The 21,046-nt window shown below is 32.6% G+C and overlaps 1 protein-coding gene across 1 annotated transcript in view; it reads left to right on the top strand.

Moving 5' to 3' along the window:
* The first annotated feature begins 6 nt into the window (after nt 1-6).
* Nucleotides 7-21,046, top strand: part of LOC134708327 (G-protein-signaling modulator 2-like) — a 58,719-nt gene continuing 37,679 nt past the window's right edge. The window contains exons 1-2 of the mRNA XM_063568775.1: nt 7-100; nt 5,266-5,328. Of these exons, the coding sequence (XP_063424845.1) occupies nt 5,314-5,328 (15 nt within the window). The 5' untranslated portion in view covers nt 7-100; nt 5,266-5,313. The remainder of the gene's footprint in view (nt 101-5,265; nt 5,329-21,046) is intronic.

Genomic DNA, 21,046 nt, shown 5'->3' on the forward strand with positions numbered 1-21,046 from the left:
ATATTCCATCTACATTAATCTCGTTTGTTACGAGAAATGATTAAACTTCCCTCCATCTAAACAATTTGGAAAAAAAGACTAAGAGGATTAAATATAAATGGTAGGTATTTAGGTGTTGTCATTCCCGAATTGCAGATGTCTTTGTTTTTTTGTGTGTGGCTCAATTTGACAGTAAAGCTACATTACAGTATATTTAATTTATAGATCAATATTTGCAATTGATATTTTTGTCTGTTTTTTTTTGTCACTTGTGTTGTAAAATTGAAATATGAAATCAAATTTGCATACAGCTGCATTTTGATTTATCTGTAGATTACACTGATGACAGGACAATGAGAGGACCCAAAAGAAAATTGGTAATAACAAATTTGAAAGATATATTTATAAGATTCTATCATTTTATCAATGAGGGGGGATAGGACCTTTATTTGGACTCCGGGATTGGGTATTTTTAAGCCCAGGATTTCGGGATTTCATGTTTTTTAGCCCAGGATTTCGCGATCAGGACCCCTCCTATCCCCATCATCATTGTTTATAAATTAACACATATTTTTTAATTAAGAAAAAATATAGAAAAAAATCATTATTTAATTAAAAAGCTTCTGAAAACATGACCTGAACAAGGATGACAAAAGACGTATTACTTGAATGCAAATTTGCAAACTTTGACATCACATGTACAATATTTACTTATTCCACATGCTTATATATATATACTATTTATTTTGAAAAGGAGGTGTGTAACCATTTTGTCTGCTCATTTTTAAAAGATGATCTTTTTTGTGGACGTTGCATGCAATGCTTCTGTACATTTTACCTTTTACCAGTTATACTTCATCTGTATACATGGTATACTGGGATGGTTTTGTGCATAATAAAATATATTTACTTATGTTGAAAGACGGGCATAATGTCTAATGATAAAAATGCAAATTGTTTCGTCTCTCAGAAAACATTTAAGATTTCTGCTGCTTCTTTTACTAAGGCCAAAAGAAATTATATATGTCTGTTTCCTGCTACCAAGGCAAATAAATCAGGGTCGGTAGGTCAGGATTTAAAAAAAAAAATTTTAAATTTATTTTTGCACTCCCTGTCAGATTTGCAGTCGGGTAAATGTCATGTTTGGTTAGGGTCTTGTACCCCAAAATGATTTAATCCCTTTAAAGAAGCTTTAATTGAATAATCCTCCCAGTGCCGACATTTTTAAACTGTAATTGTAGCACATTTGTGCTGGGAACAGCCATTTCAATTGTTTGGGCATATATGTAGTAAGATAGGGATATGGATCGGACCGGAAACGATTTTTCCCGAACCGGAAACAATTTTTTTCCAGATTTGAATAAAAAGATCTAGGGTCAGGGGGTTTGAGTCCGGGTCGGTTGGGAAACAGGAAACAGACATATTTTTTTTGTTGCCTAAATAGGTGCAATTTGGGTACAGTGGCATGACTTTAAGCATAAGACTTATATGCAGCTGCTTATATGAATAAATAAGTTGTTGTAAATACTTTACTTTCTTTTATTATAGACATTTTCGTATAATTGGTAAACATCTTAACGTCATTTACCGCGGTTATTATGTAACTGTATATTCGACGTCGCTACTTAGTGACGATATTGTATTCCTACATGTAGCTCAGATAAAGACTTCGTTCTATGAAGACGTTCTTCATAATTTCTTTAGAATATATATGTCAAAAAGTCATGTACAATGTACAATGTAAGTTATGAGTTATTTGGTTCATGGAATTATTTTAAGGTGTAAATGTCTGTCTGGCAGTGTTCATTTGACCATGACCACATTTTAAAGGTTCATTGGTAAGATTTAGTTTTCTTGGTAAAGTATGGTTCTTAGATATACATTAAATCAATATATAGGTCAACTATACTTGGAACATGGAATAAACTTAAGCCTTATAATGTACATTTAAAATAAGAAGATGTGGTATGATTGCTGATGAGACAAATCTCAATCAGAGACTCATGGACAAAAGATTTCAAGTTGGCAACTAAATAGGTCATTATACAGCCTTCAACAATGATCAAAACCCATTACACAATCAGCATATGTCATTTATGTTGTACATTGTTCATGTACATTTCTGTCTGGCATGTTCTTTTTGAACTTGACCTCATTTTCATGGTTCTTTGATCAAGATTAAGTTTTCCTGTTTGAGTCTGTTTCTTAATCTTAACCCTATTTGGTGCCAGGAATGATTGGATTGTGCACATCAGTTTTCACGCTGAGTGGCAGCCCAGGCTTGTAAAATTGCATTCAGGCCTGTAAAAATCATATCTACAGGCCATCAGAATCTAACTTTTCTCTGTTACATGTACAAAAAAAATGTACTATAGAATTTCAAAAATTGAGCTCTGGGCCTGTAGATATGGCAGTTCATCGTAAAGAGTGGCACATGTCTGTCTGTCATACATCACCTGATCTTGACCTCATTTTAAATGGTTTATTAACAAATTCATTGGTCAATGTTAAGTTTTGTTGGTTTGGTTTGTACATGTACATCATGTACATATTTTGTATATTTGATACAAACACAAAAGGCCAAGTTACTATATTAAGTGTATGTATTCATTGTAATATGTACCTGTCTGTCTTTCTTGGTTTATTTGACCTTGACCTTATTGTCATTGATCATTGATTATGTTAAGGTTATGTGATACATGTAGTAAAAGCCTTTATCATTTCTATTTTCAACATTAAAATAGATTAATCTTGGTCAGTAAAGCTGGCTAGACATTTCCACTGGTAGATTAATCTTGGTCAGTAAAGCTGGCTAGACATTTCCACTGGTAGATTAATCTTGGTCAGTAAAGCTGGCTAGACATTTCCACTGGTAGATTAATCTTGGTCAGTAAAGCTGGCTAGACATTTCCACTGGTAGATTAATCTTGGTCAGTAAAGCTGGCTAGACATTTCCACTGGTACACTCTTGTTTGATCTATCTGCACTAAAACCCTCAGTTTGTTTTGTTGAAGTTTTAAATCATTGACTATTCCTAACTTCTCTTACTAATATTCCAGTTTTAAAAGATATTGACTATAAAGGAAGGGTATTTTTATGCCCCTGCCTTAGATAAAGCCTTTAAAGGTGACATTAAGTGTTATCATTTACAGACTTAAGTCTTTCTGTCTATCTGTCTGCCTGCCTGTCCCATTATTGTTTCAACACTCATAACTTAAGTTTGCCTCGTACAAACTGTATAGTCATACACAATGCTAAGAACAAAAAACTAGTAGACAGAGTTGAAATTTAGGCAGTGAGACTATATCATTTTACAGTTACCATGGTTACGCCTCTTAAACTTTTTTCAAAAAAGTGCAAACCTTGAGCAGGGGAATTCATGTACAGTACTTATTATTTTATTTTATATTCATCATGTTCATAACTTCTGAAACATGTATGATGATTTTAAATTGGTATACATCAGTCAGGGGTACTACTTGTACAAGTGTTTTATTTACTTGAAGAAGTAAAAATAAATATACACATATAAGTAAATTTGTACGATACTTATACAAGTGAATTTTATTTACTTGTATAGGTAAAAAAAAATATGGCTGAGTTATGTCCCTTAGACATTCAGATTTTTTTACTTGTAGAAGTAAAAAAGTCATCCTATCTTCTTTTATTGAAATCTTTGGATTTCTTTGCTCTAACAGAATTTTAAATTATCTGCTCTTTGCAGATGTCTTTACTAATCATTTCAGTGCAATTTCATGGACAATGAAAATCCCATTTGTCTGTTATCTTCAGAACACTGCTCATTTACAAGCCCCCAAGGAGCAATTTTTGAAGGCCTTGCGCAAATACTTAAGATCTTTGCGCAATTAGTTTCTTTGTTGAACTAATGAGATGAAACATTGAACTTTAATTAAAAAATTTGAGCAAACCTGGGAAAAATCATTCAAGGCATGATTTTACATCTCAAAACTTAAGGATTTTTGTTGGATTGTAAGAAAAATTTACTTATACAAGTAAATTTTTTAGAAGATGAAGGGGAGATTATTTAAACATTATTTATTTACTTATATATGTATATATTTTTTTACTTCTTCAAGTAAATAAAATACACTTGTACAAGTAGTACCCCTGACTGTACATGGTATACTTTTGGAAACTATGTCATAAATGTTATACATACAATGTAGATAACATGGTTAAAGTAATAAAATAAACTAAGTATACTGTAAATTCAGAAATAAACTCACATTTTGAAACATTTTATATGAATTAAACAGGATTTTCTCAAAATCGTAAAAATTTAAATAAAATTGAGATAGGAAATGGGGAATGTGTCAAAGTGACAACAACCCGACCATAGAGCAGACAACAGCCGAAGGCCACCAATGGGTTTTCAATGTAGCTAGAAACTCACGCACCTGGAGGCGTCCTTCAGCTTGCCCATTAATAAATATGTATACTAGTACAGTGAAAATGGATGTCATACTCAACTCCGAATTATACACAAAAAACTAAAATTAAAAATCATACAAGACTAACAAAGACAAGAGGCTTCTGACTTTGGGCAGGCGCAAAATTGCCCCCATTCAAGTATAAAATGACAAAATTGCAATAAATGCACACAATAATTTATGAATTTACAGTATCACCAAAGTGCAATAAATTATAGCACTATCTTTGATAGTTGGCTTGAATAACTTAGTTACTTGTAGCTGGATGAGAGGCAAAACATTGGCTAGGGTAGTTGGTTTGAATTACTGAGCTTCTTGTAGGCTAGCTACATGTTTATGAGACATAAAACACCAACTACATAGCAAAATTTTCCTGAATGATAGAAACATTCCAGTTTGGTGTATATTGATTGAGTTTTGTGGTTTTGTCTGAATCTGTAGCAAATTTGAATTTAGTTGAACATTATATTTTGTGGTACACCTATAACTATGAAATCCTTGAAAAACTGTAAACTTAGTAGACCAAAAACAAATATAACTTTTGTAAACTTTGACATTATCCCCTGATTTTTTTTAGCCAGAACCCAAAGATAATATCTCGTATACCATGTATACATGTACATACTGTTTATTTGTCTTTATAAAATACAAACAAAAATACTGTATTTAACATGGATATAAATAGAGGGAAGAACAAAACATTTGCAAAAAGCAAATTTACAGATCTAACATTGTTGGGTTGATGTTTAGACCAGTTGCATATGTATATATATATTTGTAAGTAAGTACTAAGACCATAGCAGTCTATACTATAGTGTTGATTGGTTCTTTGTAGGATCTCTAAAATGACTGGAGATGAACTAAACAAACAGGGATAGAGTCCATGGAATCTAAAATGGTAAGTGCTTTCTTTTATAAATAGATTGTAAAGGTTTCTTATTTTATTCAATCAGATTCATGCATTATTTATTGTTATTCAGAGATACATTGTAATTTGGAATCAAGATTGTGAAAAGTATCATTACAAAAAACAAGCAGAAACTTATTTATACAGTATATAAGTAATAGTGTTATCTGTAAACATGTTAGGGACGACATCAAAAGTTCAATGAAGGATAAAAAACTTAATTCACATAGTTTTTTCGCTGACCCCCCTACCCCCCCTCTTAACTTAATTTGGAAAAAAATGATTGACCAATAAAGGGCATATATGCTTTCAGAGTATACCTTTTGTATCGGATGTTGTTTTCTCCTCAACAATGTATTTTTGTTTTGTATATTGACTTCAACATCTCTTTTATTAAAAATGTTTGAAGAAAGTGTGGGTGTAAATTTATGCATTGGGAAAGATACGGCTTAATCATAATTTTATTAACAATACAATCAGCATGGATTCTGCATTTTTCATCTGTCCATTGTGGTTATGTTTTTTCTCTTTAAACAGCTCAATATTTCATATAAAATATATAGCTTTGAAGTAAATATTGTGCCAACAGCGGAGAGAGGAAAATGCACAATTCAAAATGAATAGGATTTGTGTTATTTTTATTTAATGTCTGTAGAACACTGTCACTCTAAATTGGGCAACACTTGAGAAAAGGCGAATTAGAACCCGCATCATTTTCCTCTACAAAATTATACATCATCTTGTTGCCGACAGACCTACTTACACAATCTGATACAAGAACAAGACAACATTCACATATTTACTCTTTCAGACCCATACAAACCACTAAAGACTCATACAAGCACTCATTCTACCCTAGAACAATCTTGCAATGGAACCTTCTCCCAGTAGCTGCAGTTCAATGTACTACTCTTGAAAGCTTCCGAGAACAGATTCCAATATCTGTTCTCAATAAACATCTAAACATTTAAATAAATTCCACAATGAATATAGTTTTAACCAAAATGTATAGTACAAAAACAGAAGAAAAAGAAGGTATGTTGAAATTTTTATTTTTATTTTTGTATTATTCACTGTAAATAAAATTTATATCCCACGCACGCGCAGCATAGATTGGTTAAATCAGTGCCCCGCACGTTATCATCAGTATGTTGATGGAGTGCTGAATTAAAAGAAGAACCCAAACAATCTGTGTTGATCTGTATACGATTTCATATCATTCAAAATTCACGATCGATTAAGCGTTTGAGCGACATAGATAATGGAATCAATTTCGTCCCTATACTTTCGGCCATAAAATTGTTTTCCGGTACAATTTGACGTTTGACGACTTTCATTTAGTTTGAAAGCCAATGTAAATGTTAGGGGCGAATTTGAACTTGTATTTTTCATTCCGAAAATCGATGTCGGATAAATAAAACTTGCAGCGATTTTTACCCCCAACCCCCCCCCCCCCAAACTATTTGAATAAAGTTTTTTATCCGACATCGATCTTTTGATGTCGTCTCTTATAATGTATTGTATGAAAAAATTGATTCTGAACGGATATCAAACGTTTTTTTGCTAACCCCAAAATATTGATTCACCAATTGTTTCATCTTGGCAAAGGGCAGACAAGAATGATCTGCTGATTGGTGTACAGTACAGGTATACAAGTATACTTGCTACATGTACATACATGACATATTGAAAAGTGATGTATGAGCTGAGTCAGCATGGTCAGATAGAAGTCATCCTTATACATAATTGTTCATGTATAAGACTTGATTTTGGAACATTCAAATACGATATAAAAGATGAATATTGGTCTGTTTTGTAGCTGTATAGGATTCTTGAAGTTTAATTATATCAAATCAATTTTCAAACCGTCACATACATGTACTTTGTATGGAGATTTTTCAACCTGAAATAAATCAACTGATGTATTGATATTGATTTGCTCATTAGGTCAGTTTTCATCTGACACCGCTCATATATGTCTTAGTTGTTTGCCTTGAAAGAAACTCACTAAGTACACAATTAAAATAAGTATGTCATTGTATGTTACATATATATATACTTGAAAGTAGACATGAAAATAGTATTTTAAAAGTTTTGTTAAATTCAAAAGTATAAATCAGATTTTTCCTGATATGAAATGGTACTATGTATACAACAATTTTTACATCAATATTCTCTTGGACTTCATGTCAGACAAAAATACATTCCAAAATCTGAAACAATGTAATCAATATTGGCTGTATCTTCTGTTGTCTGTGACAACCAACTTTATCTACATTGCTGTAAGTACATATCATTATTATAAACACCATGAACACTAGTATGTTCTTCTTCTTTGATGTCTTTAGAACATCTATGCATCTATATTACATCTGGTGAAATATAAACATGCATATATTATGGATACTTATATGTAAACTTTAAAGCCTCAATATTTATAAATTTGAAAGTAAAGCTATTTCAATTTAAAGCTTATGATACTGACTGTTTATAACATGGGACAATTTAAAAGCTTATAATACTGACTGTTTATAACAAGGGACAATTTAAAGCTTATGATCTGATCAATGAATGATACTGACTGTTAATAACATGGGACAATTTGAAGCTTATGATACTGACTGTTTATAACATGGGACAATTTAAAGCTTATGATCTGATCAATGAATGATACTGACTTAATAACATGGGACAATTTAAAGCTTATGATACTGACTGTTTATAACATGAGACAATTAAAAACTTATGATACTGACTGTTTATTACAAGGGACAATCTAAAACTTATGATAGTGACTGTTTATAACATGGGACAATTTAAAGCTTATGATACTGACTGTTTATAACATGGGACAATGTTAAGCTTATGATCTGATCAATGAATGATACTGACTGTTAATAACATGGGACTATTTAAAGCTTATGATACTGACTGTTTATAACATGAGACAATTAAAAACTTATGATACTGACTGTTTATAACATGGGACAATTTAAAGCTTATGATCTGATCAATGAATGATACTGACTGTTAGTATTAAACATGGGACAATTTAAAGCTTATGATACTGACTGTTTATAACATGGGACAATTTGAAGCTTATGATACTGACTGTTTATAACAAGGGACAATTTAAAGCTTATGATACTGACTGTTTATAACAAGGGACAATTTAAAGCTTATGATCTGATCAATGAATGATACTGACTGTTAATAACATGGGACAATTTAAAGCTTATGATACTGGCTGTTTATAACATGGGACAATTTGAAGCTTATGATACTGACTGTTTATAACAAGGGACAATTTAAAGCTTATGATCTGATCAATGAATGATACTGACTGTTAATAACATGGGACAATTTAAAGCTTATGATACTGACTGTTTATAACAAGGGACAATTTAAAGCTTATGATACTGACTGATTATAACATGAGACAATTTAAAGCTTATGATCTGATCAATGAATGATACTGACTGTTAATAACATCAGACAATTTAAAGCTTATGATACTGACTGTTTATAACATGGGACAATTTGAAGCTTATGATACTGACTGTTTATAACAAGGGACAATTTAAAGCTTATGGTACTGACTGTTTATAACATGAGACAATTAAAAACTTATGATACTGACTGTTTATAACATGGGAAAATTTAAAGCTTATGATTCTGTCTGTTTATAACATGAGACAATTTAAAGCTTATGATACTGTCTGTTTATAACATGGGACGATTTAAAACTTATGGAAAAAAAACTACCTACCCACTGTCTCAACCTTGTGGCCTGATACTGACTGTTAATTACATGGGATAATTTATAACTTATGATACTGACTGTTTTAAAATAACATGGGACAATTTAGAGCTTGACATATTGTTCAGTCAGCTGTTGATTATTTAAGAATAACTGTTGATCTTGTTATTTGTTTGTGTCATCAGGTTGCTGTCATTGATAATTAATACCAGACATCTTTTATTCATATATAAAATACTAAAGAAAACATGGTTGACAACACAAAGAAAGCATGATTCTCCCTGGAATGATTAGGATTTAAATTTGATGTATGTGAACATGGTGAAGGGCCTGTTATTGATTTTTCTGTCGCCAATTGATTAAAACAAACTCTACTAATGGAATCTTCATCTGTTTCTGCAGTGTGTTCTTAAAGGATTTTTGTTTGTTTGCCCATTTTGGAGATCTATTTACATTTTTGATATTAACATTTTGTGACGAGCAGCAGATTGTTGTAATAAAGCATACAGTCTAATTAAACAGTGGTATTGATTGGTTGACTGAGATTTTTTGGGGGGAACGAACAGCTACTGAATAAATCCTGTACCAGATATGATTGCCTTATAAATCAATATCATCATCATCTACTACGATGCAGGATTTTGGTTACTTATATGTCAGTCATGTAAGTTATTTTCTATACAATATATCTGCTTACTCAGCATGTCAATTTAAGGAATTTGTCATCTTTGTATCTTTGTCTACTTTGAAAACTGTCTAGAAAAACTGAGCAAGTTGATGTTCAAAATGAAGAAAAAAATATTTCTAAAGCTAGACTTAAAAAAAAAAGATATATTTATAAATGTCACAACAAGCTTGTCCAGCACACAGCAAATTGAATCATTTTGGTTGAGACCTAACAGAAACAATCCCATGCTATAATATAATGCTATTTTTAAAAACTGTCTGACAAATTAATGAAATCTTTGATCTCCTTTAGTTCAGGGTTGGCAAAAACCCGGGTTTTATGAGTATTGCCCAGCCCAGTGGGAAATCTGGGAAAACCCGGGTTTTACTGGGTTTTACTGGGCAATACTGGGTAATATAAGATACTGGCCTGAATTTTAAAGACCCTGCTTTAGTTGGTATTGTACTGTTAGATTGCTGTCATATAAACTTTAACCTGATATTTCCTTTTATAATACACTCTTCTGAAGAAGTTGGGTTACTGGTTTACATTTTTGTCAAGCATTATTACGACCTTCCTGATATTTGGTAAGAAATATAGAACATGTATATAATTTATAGTTCTCATGGAACTGCAGTGGTTATAATAACTTTAATAACAGATGACATTAATTTTCTACTGCAGACCTTTGAATACAGTATCATAGATGGAAGAGATAAAAGTGGTCAATGGTTAATTGATTTTAACACAAAATTAGGATTAGTTTCATGTCATCTGTCTAATAAGAAAGTCAGATCAATACTCCGTCATTACACAGGAAATGGACATTTATTCTATAACTACTTTATAAAGATTGTTATACAATCTGTCCTCACTTTAAGTATGACACTATGACATAAGTTTCTAGATGAGAAAGTATCCAAGAAATTGACATTTATGATGATTGAACCTAAAGGAGTTCTTGTCCTTAAAAATGATAATTGATCCTGTAGGAGTTATTGACCGTCAATGATGAGTGATACATATTGGAATTATTGCCCTTAAGGTGGTACTTAACACTACAGGGAGATAACTCTGTAAAGTCAGCTAAACGTTTTAATTACATTGTGTTGTAAAAGGGATATAAAGCTTCTCAATGATCAAAATTGGTGTTTGTCAAATTGCTATATAACCAGTGTAATTTTTCTGACAAAACGGTTGGTTCAAAAAATTTTATATTTTAATATTTTTGTTAAAGGGTCAAAGTAAATACTGTGACAAAATTTTTTGAAAATTAAACGAGCCAAATTAATTTTAGTGAAAGTGTTGGGTACCACCTTAAATGATGATTGCTCTTTATAGGAGTTATTGCCCTTAAATAATGATTGATCTGTCATGGTGTGTAATTTGGCTTAAATTTGTGTTAGTGTTATTTTGGATAAAAATATGTTTTATTTTATGAAAGAAAATTTAATGTTTGTATTTTGTAAAAGTTTTAATTAATCTGTTTAATTAATTTTACCTATGCTGTGGCATTAGTACTCGGAATGTCACAGTTTGGTCAAAGCACTTTATTTTGAAATATTAATTGTAATTAACACATGTCACTTTGAAAATTAAGAATTTTATCAAAACAGTACAGGATTAGGCTTTGGTAGCACTCCACAGTTAGAAAAGAAAATTAAAAATGAGCAACAAAATGTTTTATCATCTCCTATTTCTGGATTTCTAATACAGTAACCTTACTGTTTGTGTTGTACATGTGCATATGTATGTAATCAGTATCTTCCATAGATTTGATTTTTCAAAGTTAAAAGGGTGAAAAATAATTCCTTTTATGTGTATCCATGGCAACATTCTGCATTTATTTACAATAAAATATTGCAAAAAGGGGGGTAAACATGTCACATATCCCCCCAAAATTTGGATCAAACTAGAATTTCAATGCCTTTAAGTGATACCTTTTTAGAAACTGTTTGCATAGATCTTCCTAATGATCAAATAAAAAATGGGTGTCTTTCGCCTCATTTTTTCGTAAAATCCAATCACAAAGTTCGTGCCATAAAAAGTTGGAAAAAAACATTACAATACAATGTATGGTATGGGCATGCAAATACGGACTGTCATACAGAAAACAGCCTATATTACATGCATTACATAATCTTGATGTTCATATAAACCCAATACGAAGGCTATTTTAGTACTCAGCTATCCAAAAATGAATTTTATTTCACACTAGCTCTCATATTTTAAAAATCCACAGGGGCCAAAATGCGAAACTACACACCTAACTGTGGAGTGCTACCTTTGTCAATTAAAGTATAATTTTGCTAATGAGAGTATTATTAACATGTCGAGACATATTTATTTATTTTGGATTTTAGTATAAATATCGTCTGTAAATTTGGAAAAGCAGTCAGTGTTTCGGAAGCGTAACCTCACACTACTCACGTCATTATACTGGCCCTATAAGACTGTCTACCAGTCTACCAGTTGACTGTGTAGTGTGAGACAAAATTTATCTCTTGACTCATTATTTAACTTTGGAAGACTTTTGAGAATCCTTTTATTTTGAGACTTTGCATTTTTGAATTTGAGATTAAGTATATTTTATGATTTAGTCATTTTGGCATTTATTTTATATTTTACATTTTAAAGAGAAATAGTTTTACTTTGGATTTGATATTTAGATTTGATACTTTGTACTTTAATTAGATTATTATTATTATTTGGAATTGTTTACTAATTGATTTGTTATCATCATTCGTTTAAATTGTTACATTAATTAAATTATGAAAACCTTCCTTGCGTTTTAGCTATGCCTATCAGAACATTAAGTCTAGCGATAGACTGACCCCCTGTCCCTTGGTTCCAGCACAAACGAGTTAGCACCCCCTTATCTAACAGTGCTCTGGAGGAACCTTGGTGACAGATATGGCGGAGTTGACCCGAGGCATGATTCAAATTAGATTCTGAAACTGCATAGCTAGAATGTAGGTTGGCAAAATTCATTCAAAATTATTTAAAACTTAAAATTTCAAAAATTGAGACAACAGTAGGAGAGACAATGAGAAGAAGAGAGAACCAGTAGCAGGAGAGACAAGTTGCAGATTAATACAACACACAACTAAAAGATAAGTACATCTTGCCTATTATAATACACTTTAATAACTTTTAAGTGAAAAGTATAGATGTATGTTGATTCTTGGTGTGAATCTGTTAACTTTAGATAAATATTTATTTGTGCAAAAACTTTACAGGAGATAAAATTCAGTTCAGGAGAAACTGTACTTGTGCAAATAATTTTATACGATCTGGAAATTTGACTCATAGTAGAGAGAATTTAACATTTAGTCCAGGAAAGATTTTATTTGCATAATTAATAAAGTTATAACTTAAGGTAGAGAAAATTGAACATAAACAGTATACTGACAAAAATACTTTAAGTTTCAGTTTGGTAATTGGAATAGAAATTTCATCATGGGTAGAAAAAGGATTTCAAAAGGATGGTGCTGCCAAAAAGACAGATGTGCCAGGCTATCCAGTGTAATACCAGGAACAGCAAGTTTCCAGTTTACTACAACCATGGAGAGGAACTTTGTCGAAATTGGACTAGAAGACCACCAAGTGAGATGTTTAGTTGACAGTGGAGCATCTTTTAGCTGTATCAGTCAACATCAGCTGTACCGTCTAAACACTACTACAGCGATACAGAAATCAACGTTAAATAGTGCAATAGGTGTCTGTGGAGAAGTGCATGCGATAATTGGTGAAATAGTACTACAGCTATTTTTTGGACAATACAAAATTTACCAGAAATTCCGTATATTTGAAACACTACATGCAAAAGCTATATTAGGATTAGATTTTTTGAGAGACAATAAAGTGAAAACCGACTTTGAAAATATGACTTTAACAATACCAACTCAGAAGAATTCAGCAATGAACATGGAACATCAAGATAGTGTTGCTCATGTTACCATAGCAACCTTTCAAGACAATAGTGCAGTTACAGCTTTGGCAGAAACCGTGAATTCAGTGATTTTAGAACCTCAGTCAGAAACAATTATACCGGTTAAAATTCCAAAATTTCATATAGGAAGTACTGTAATTTTAGAACCGTGCCATAAACTTCAGTCACGCTTTTCTATAGCTGGTGGAAAAACAGTTTCAAATATTGATAATAACAACATGGGAATTTACAGACTTTTAAATCCAACAAATCAAACTATTTATTTGGACTGGAAATTACAAATTGCTGTTGCGCAGCTACTTAACTTTAGAAATATTCATGCTTTCAAAGAACAAGATGACGGATTTTTATGCAGTGTTTTGGAAAGTGAAAAATATTCAAATAATAACTGTAAAAATGTATTAGCAGACTTAGGGATTAATTTAAAGAATACAGATTTGAATTTGGAACAACAACAAAAACTTTATAAATTTTTAAGCAAAAACAGAGACATATTTGCCAAGGATTTATCGGAACTTGGTAAAACTGAAATGCACTATCATACCATTCATACAAAGGGCGATAAGGTGGTTAGTTTAGCACCTTATCGTCAATCACCACAGATGCGTGCAGAAATCGAGCGACAACTTGATGAGATGGAAAGACATGGTATCATCGAAGAATCTACATCACCATTCCACAGCCCTGTAGTGTTAGTGAAGAAGCAAAATGGCGAATTTCGTTTTTGTGTGGACTTCCGTGTGCTCAACAAGATAACAGAGCCACTTTCATTTGGAATTCCACACATGTCTGACATTTTGGATACTTTAGCTGATGCCAAGCCTGAGCTATATTCAACTATCGACCTTCGTTCAGGATTCTGGCAGGTACCGTTAGACCCTGCCACAAAATACAAGAGTGCATTCATCACACACAAGGGAGTTTATGAATTCAACAGACTAGCATTCGGTATGATGAATTCACCAATGACATTCCAGTGTTTAATGACCAAAGTGCTGAAAAATCTAAATTTCAAGATTGCCTTAGTATACATAGATGATGTTTTAATTTTTTCCAAGAACTTTGAGGAACATCTACAACATTTAAATTTAGTGTTTACCAATTTAAGAAGTGCTAATCTAAAATTACATCCGTCGAAATGTAAATTTGCAAAGAAGGAAGTTAAGTATTTAGGACATGTTATTTCTAAAAATGGAATTAAAGTGAACCCAGAAAACACAGAAAAAGTGAACAATTTTCAAACTCCTAAGAATGCCAAACAAGTGAAAAGTTTTTTAGGAATGGCGAACTATTACAGAAAATTTGTGAAGGACTATGCGTGTATTGCCACACCGTTAACATCACTATTGAAGAAAAATATGAAATTTAACTGGACATTGAAATGTCAGAGGGCATTTGATACTCTGAAAAATGCACTTATTTCCGCACCTATTCTAGTGTTTCCAGAATTTGATAAACCATTCATATTATCCACAGATGCATCTGAATATTCAATGGGATATGTGTTAAGTCAGATTCAGAATGGAGTGGAGCATTCCATTGCTTATGGTGGAAGATCTCTTCGTGGTTCTGAACTTAGATGGCATATTACAGAAAAGGAAGCACTAGCTCTAGTGGATGGAATACAGCACTTCAAACATTATTTGGCAAATCAAGAATTCACTGTGTATACCGACAATGTATCTGTTAAGTATCTGCAGAAAATCAAAGACTGTCAAGGTCGTCTAGGAAGATGGAGTTTGCTACTTCAGGGATACAACTTCAAGATTATACACCGTGAAGGCTCTAAGAATACTGCTGATTGTCTATCCAGGCAACAGTACACAAATTCAACAGCACAAGATTCAAACGATTTGGGAGAACATTTGTACAATATCAATGAAAAAGAGTATACTGAAACTGTGTTTTTTTTATAAAGGAGAGAGTGAAGAAAATGTAATCGCAAACATACAAGGAACTGAAATTCAAGAACCAGAACTTATGAATTTATCCAAACATCAAAAACAGTGTCGTGACTTTGAAGAAATTTACAAATATAAGTTCAATAGAGAATTGCCAGATGATGCAATTTTAGCGAGAACAATAGTGGCCGAAGCATACAATTTTGAACTAGAGGACGGAATTTTAAAACATTTTTATTCAAAGAGGTGTAAACAAGTACCGAGACATGAGCGTTTAGTGAAACAGATAGCTGTTCCTAGAATTTTACGTGACGACGTTTTAAGGTCTTACCATGACTGTATTCTAGGCGGTGGTCATCAAGGTTTTGACAGAACATACTCATCTCTTCGCAATAAGTACTTTTGGCCTTCAATGTATGAGGATATTAAACAATACGTTAAGACATGTGAAGTGTGTCAACAATCGAAAAGGAATTATGGTGCTAAACGACCACCTCTTAAACCACAAATAAGTGATGACATATTTAGTAGATGGCATATGGACATACTTAGTGGTCTACCTACAACTCCAGACAAATACAAGCATGTACTTTTAGTGGTGGACAGCTATTCTAAGTGGAGTGAAATATTCCCCTTAAAAACACAAGAAGCTGGTGAGGTAGCAGGAATACTGTACAGGGAGATTATCTCACGATACGGAGCACCTAGAGTTCTCATATCAGATCGCGGCAGGAATTTCACCTCAAACCTTGTTAAAGCATTATCTGAAATGTTTCAGATTACAAGGCACTTGACGAGCTCCTATCATCCGCAAACCAATGGATCTGTTGAAAGAATGAACTCCGTTATTCTCCAATCTATACGCAGTTATGCTAAGGATCAGCAAGATGACTGGGTTCATCTATTACCAGGAATCATGATGGCATACCGAGCCACTCCTGCAACGCAGTCAACTGATTTCTCACCGTTCTTCTTGTTGTTTGGACGAGAGATGTGTCTACCAATAGACACTTCTTTAATACCTAAGGAACATTTGGCCCAAGATCACAGGATATTCTTAGGAAGAATTCTACAAAATTTAGAGAGAACTAGAAAAATTGCGTCAGAAAACATAGAGATAGCCCAAGAGAGAAATAAACGCCAATATGACAAGACAGCACAAGAACCTGAATTTAGACCTACCCAAAGAGTTTGGCTTTATTGTACAAAAGTTCCCGTAGGAAAGGCTCCAAAATTGCATCGTAAATGGGTAGGTCCATATTATATAACTCTTGTGAACAGATCAAACCACACATATAGAATCAGGAATTGTGCGAACAACAAAGAAGTGAAGTCACTAGTAACTGCTCACAGGTTGAAACCATACTATGACCCTAACACTAGACCAACTAATCCGCCTCCAGAACATGAAAATAATGACGATGAGTTAGATCCAGACGAAATAGGTCGACAAGATAACAATGACGGACAACAACAGAACAGAGAACAGCGAAATGGTCACAACAATGATAGACAACAAAATCAAGATCAGCAAAATGGCGACAAAAGTAACAGACAACAACCGAACAGAAGACAGAGAAATGATGACAACATCATTAGACGACAGCGTAATAATGACAACAACAGACTACAAACAAACAGAGACCAGACAATTGGAGACAACAGCAATCAGAACAAACCACAAAATCCACCTGTTGGCAACACCAAACCATCATGTCAGGATTGTAAACATGGAAATTGTACTCCATTTAAGGAAGAAAATATTGACCGTCTGATGGCTTCTAATCGAGGTAATGGTACACTATATTACAAAATAAGATTCAAAACAGGACAAACCGAGTGGCATTTTCCATGCAAAATTCCGACAAATATTGTGCGCCAATTTCATGCAGACAGAACTATGAGCGGGAAAAGGAGAAAAAGACCTCTCAATCAAAGTAATCACAAATTCTTTAATAAATCCAACAGACAAGGAAATGATGAAAACAACAAAACTAGTGACAATTCTCAAAAGGAATCTGTAAATGTGATATCAACCAACAACAACCCTTCTTTGGAATATTTACAACCTGAAAAATTACTGGCAGTGCGTTTTATAAATCAAAGGGCTTATTTTCTTATTCAAACTGGATTCATTCAGAGGTGGCATTCAATTACATCTGTTCGAAACCATGCTCATAATTTTATCAAATACTTTACAACAATATTTGAGGAGAGATTGCTGAAAGAGAAATTGAACTATCTTCAGGAAAAACACCAAGGAACACTGAAACAGGAATTTAGTAGCTGTGGTCAAGGATTTAAAGTACATGAAGCAAGAGTTGACAATAGTGGAAAAATGGAGTTTTTGTTAAGTTGGATGAACCCAAATATGCCTCCAGAATGGCAGACGTTTGATGAAGTGCCGAATGGGTGCATTGACACTTTCTTAAAAGAGTTAACGAGAGAGTTCCAAAATGAGATAAATCCATGGTGATTTGTTTTAAACAATTCGTGATTCGTTAGGACAATGTTTGAGACTTGAAAATAGTATTTTAGTAGCATGTAAATCTATTTAGTTTTTCTAAAACATTTTTTTTTCTCGGGGTAGGTAGTTTTAGGACTTAGTGTGAGTGCACGCATACTATTTCTTATTACTACTTCTTTTGATTTTGGTCTCAAGTGAGTGTCTTGGTTTTTTTGGAGATTTACACAAAAATATAAAGGTTGAGAGAAGCTAGCTAGCTGACAATTATTGTATATATTTTTTTTCTGGCGCCAGGTTAAATATAATTTGTATAGAGTGTATTGATATATTTTTAAGATGTTAAGATGTGAATGTATATATCATGTTTGGGGACAAACATATTGGAGTAGGGGGGAATATGTCATGGTGTGTAATTTGGCTTAAATTTGTGTTAGTGTTATTTTGGATAAAAATATGTTTTATTTTATGAAAGAAAATTTAATGTTTGTATTTTGTAAAAGTTTTAATTAATCTGTTTAATTAATTTTACCTATGCTGTGGCATTAGTACTCGGAATGTCACAGTTTGGTCAAAGCACTTTATTTTGAAATATTAATTGTAATTAACACATGTTACTTTGAAAATTAAGAATTTTATCAAAACAGTACAGGATTAGGCTTTGTCAATTAAAGTATAATTTTGCTAATGAGAGTATTATTAACATGTCGAGACATATTTATTTATTTTGGATTTTAGTATAAATATCGTCGGTAAATTTGGAAAAGCAGTCAGTGTTTCGGAAGCGTAACCTCACACTACTCACGTCATTATACTGGCCCTATAAGACTGTCTACCAGTCTACCAGTTGACTGTGTAGTGTGAGACAAAATTTATCTCTTGACTCATTATTTAACTTTGGAAGACTTTTGAGAATCCTTTTATTTTGAGACTTTGCATTTTTGAATTTGAGATTAAGTATATTTTATGATTTAGTCATTTTGGCATTTATTTTATATTTTACATTTTAAAGAGAAATAGTTTTACTTTGGATTTGATATTTAGATTTGATACTTTGTACTTTAATTAGATTATTATTATTATTTGGAATTGTTTACTAATTGATTTGTTATCATCATTCGTTTAAATTGTTACATTAATTAAATTATGAAAACCTTCCTTGCGTTTTAGCTATGCCTATCAGAACATTAAGTCTAGCGATAGACTGACCCCCTGTCCCTTGGTTCCAGCACAAACGAGTTAGCTCCCCCTTATCTAACAGTGCTCTGGAGGAACCTTGGTGACAGATCCTTTAAGAGTTGATTGAATCCTATAACAGTTATTGCCCTTAAATGATGAGTGAACCTATGGGAGTTATTGCCCTTAAATATTAATTAATCCTACAGGTGTTATTGTCCTTAAATGAATATGATGATTGATACTATGGAAGTTATTGCACTGAAATGATGATCAATCCTATAGGAGTTATTGACATTTAATGATGATTGATACTATAGGAGTTACTGCCCTTAAATGATGATTGATCCTATGGAAGTTACTGCCCTTAAATGATGATCGATCCTATAGGAGTTATTGCCCTAAAATGATGATTGATCCTATAAAAGTTATTGCCCTTAAATGATGATCGATCCTATATGGGAGTTATTGCCCTTAAATGATGATTGTTCCTATAGGAGTTATTGCCCTTAAATGATAATCGATCCTACAGGAATTATTAGGGCCCTATAGTGATCAGTCTGTCCGTCCGTCCGTAACACTTTAACTTTGTCCGCTCCATATCTAGAGTACCATTATGATTTCATACTTTATACTTGAAATGATGATTGAATTCCTATAGGAGTTATTGCCCTTAAACAATGATCTATCCTAGAGGAGTTATTGCCCTTAGATGATGATCAATCCTATAGGCGTTATTGCCCTTAAATGATGATTGATTCTATAGGAGTTATTGGCCTTAAATGATGATAGAACCTATCGGAGTTATTGCTCTTAAATGATGATCGATCCTATAGGAGTTATTGCCCTTAAATGATGATTGATGATTGATCCTATAGGAGTTATTGGCCTTAAACGATGATCTATCCTATAGGAGTTATTGCCCTTAAATGATGATTGATTCTATAGGAGTTATTGGCCTTAAATGATGATAGAACCTATCGGAGTTATTGCTCTAAAATGATGATCAATCCTATAGGCGTTATTGCCCTTAAATGATGATTGATCCTATAAGAGTTATTGCCCTTAAATGATGATTGATCCTATATGGGAGTTATTGCCCCTAATTGATGATTGATCCTATTGGAGTTATTGGCCTTAAATTATGATAGATCCTATGGAGTTATTGCCTTAAATGATGATCGATCCTATTGGAGTAATTGTCCTTAAATGAATATGATGATTGATCCTATAGGAGTTATTGCCCCTAATTGATGATTGATCCTATAGGAGTTATTGGCCTTAAATAATGATCCATCCAATATGAAAGTTATTGCCCTTAAATGATGATAGATCCTATAGGAGTTATTGCTCTTAAATGTTGATTTATCCTATAGGAGTTATAGCCCCTAAATGATAATTGACCCTATAGGAGTTATTGTCCTTAAATGTTGATTGATCCTATAGGAGTTATTGCCCTCAAATGTTGATCCTTATAGGAGTAATTGTCCTTAAATGAAGATTGATACAATAATACACATATAAAGCAATAAATATGGTGTATGTATAGAGGGTATACTTACTGCCAAATTGATCAGCTGATTCACCAAGATAAAATCAACTGTTTCACTTTTAACAAAGACAGAGTTCATCTGAGTAGGTAATTAATATTTGTTTATTTAGAAGCAAACCGTTATTAGAATTGCAGTCTGAAATATTCCTCTGTGTATTTATTCTAAAAAGTAATCTCACTATCAAATATGTCTTTTTGTTAAATGGAACAGAACAGAGCTAAGTAGTAAAATAGTCT

Source organism: Mytilus trossulus, chromosome 2, assembly GCF_036588685.1.
Source record: "Mytilus trossulus isolate FHL-02 chromosome 2, PNRI_Mtr1.1.1.hap1, whole genome shotgun sequence".
Taxonomy (NCBI): domain Eukaryota; kingdom Metazoa; phylum Mollusca; class Bivalvia; order Mytilida; family Mytilidae; genus Mytilus; species Mytilus trossulus.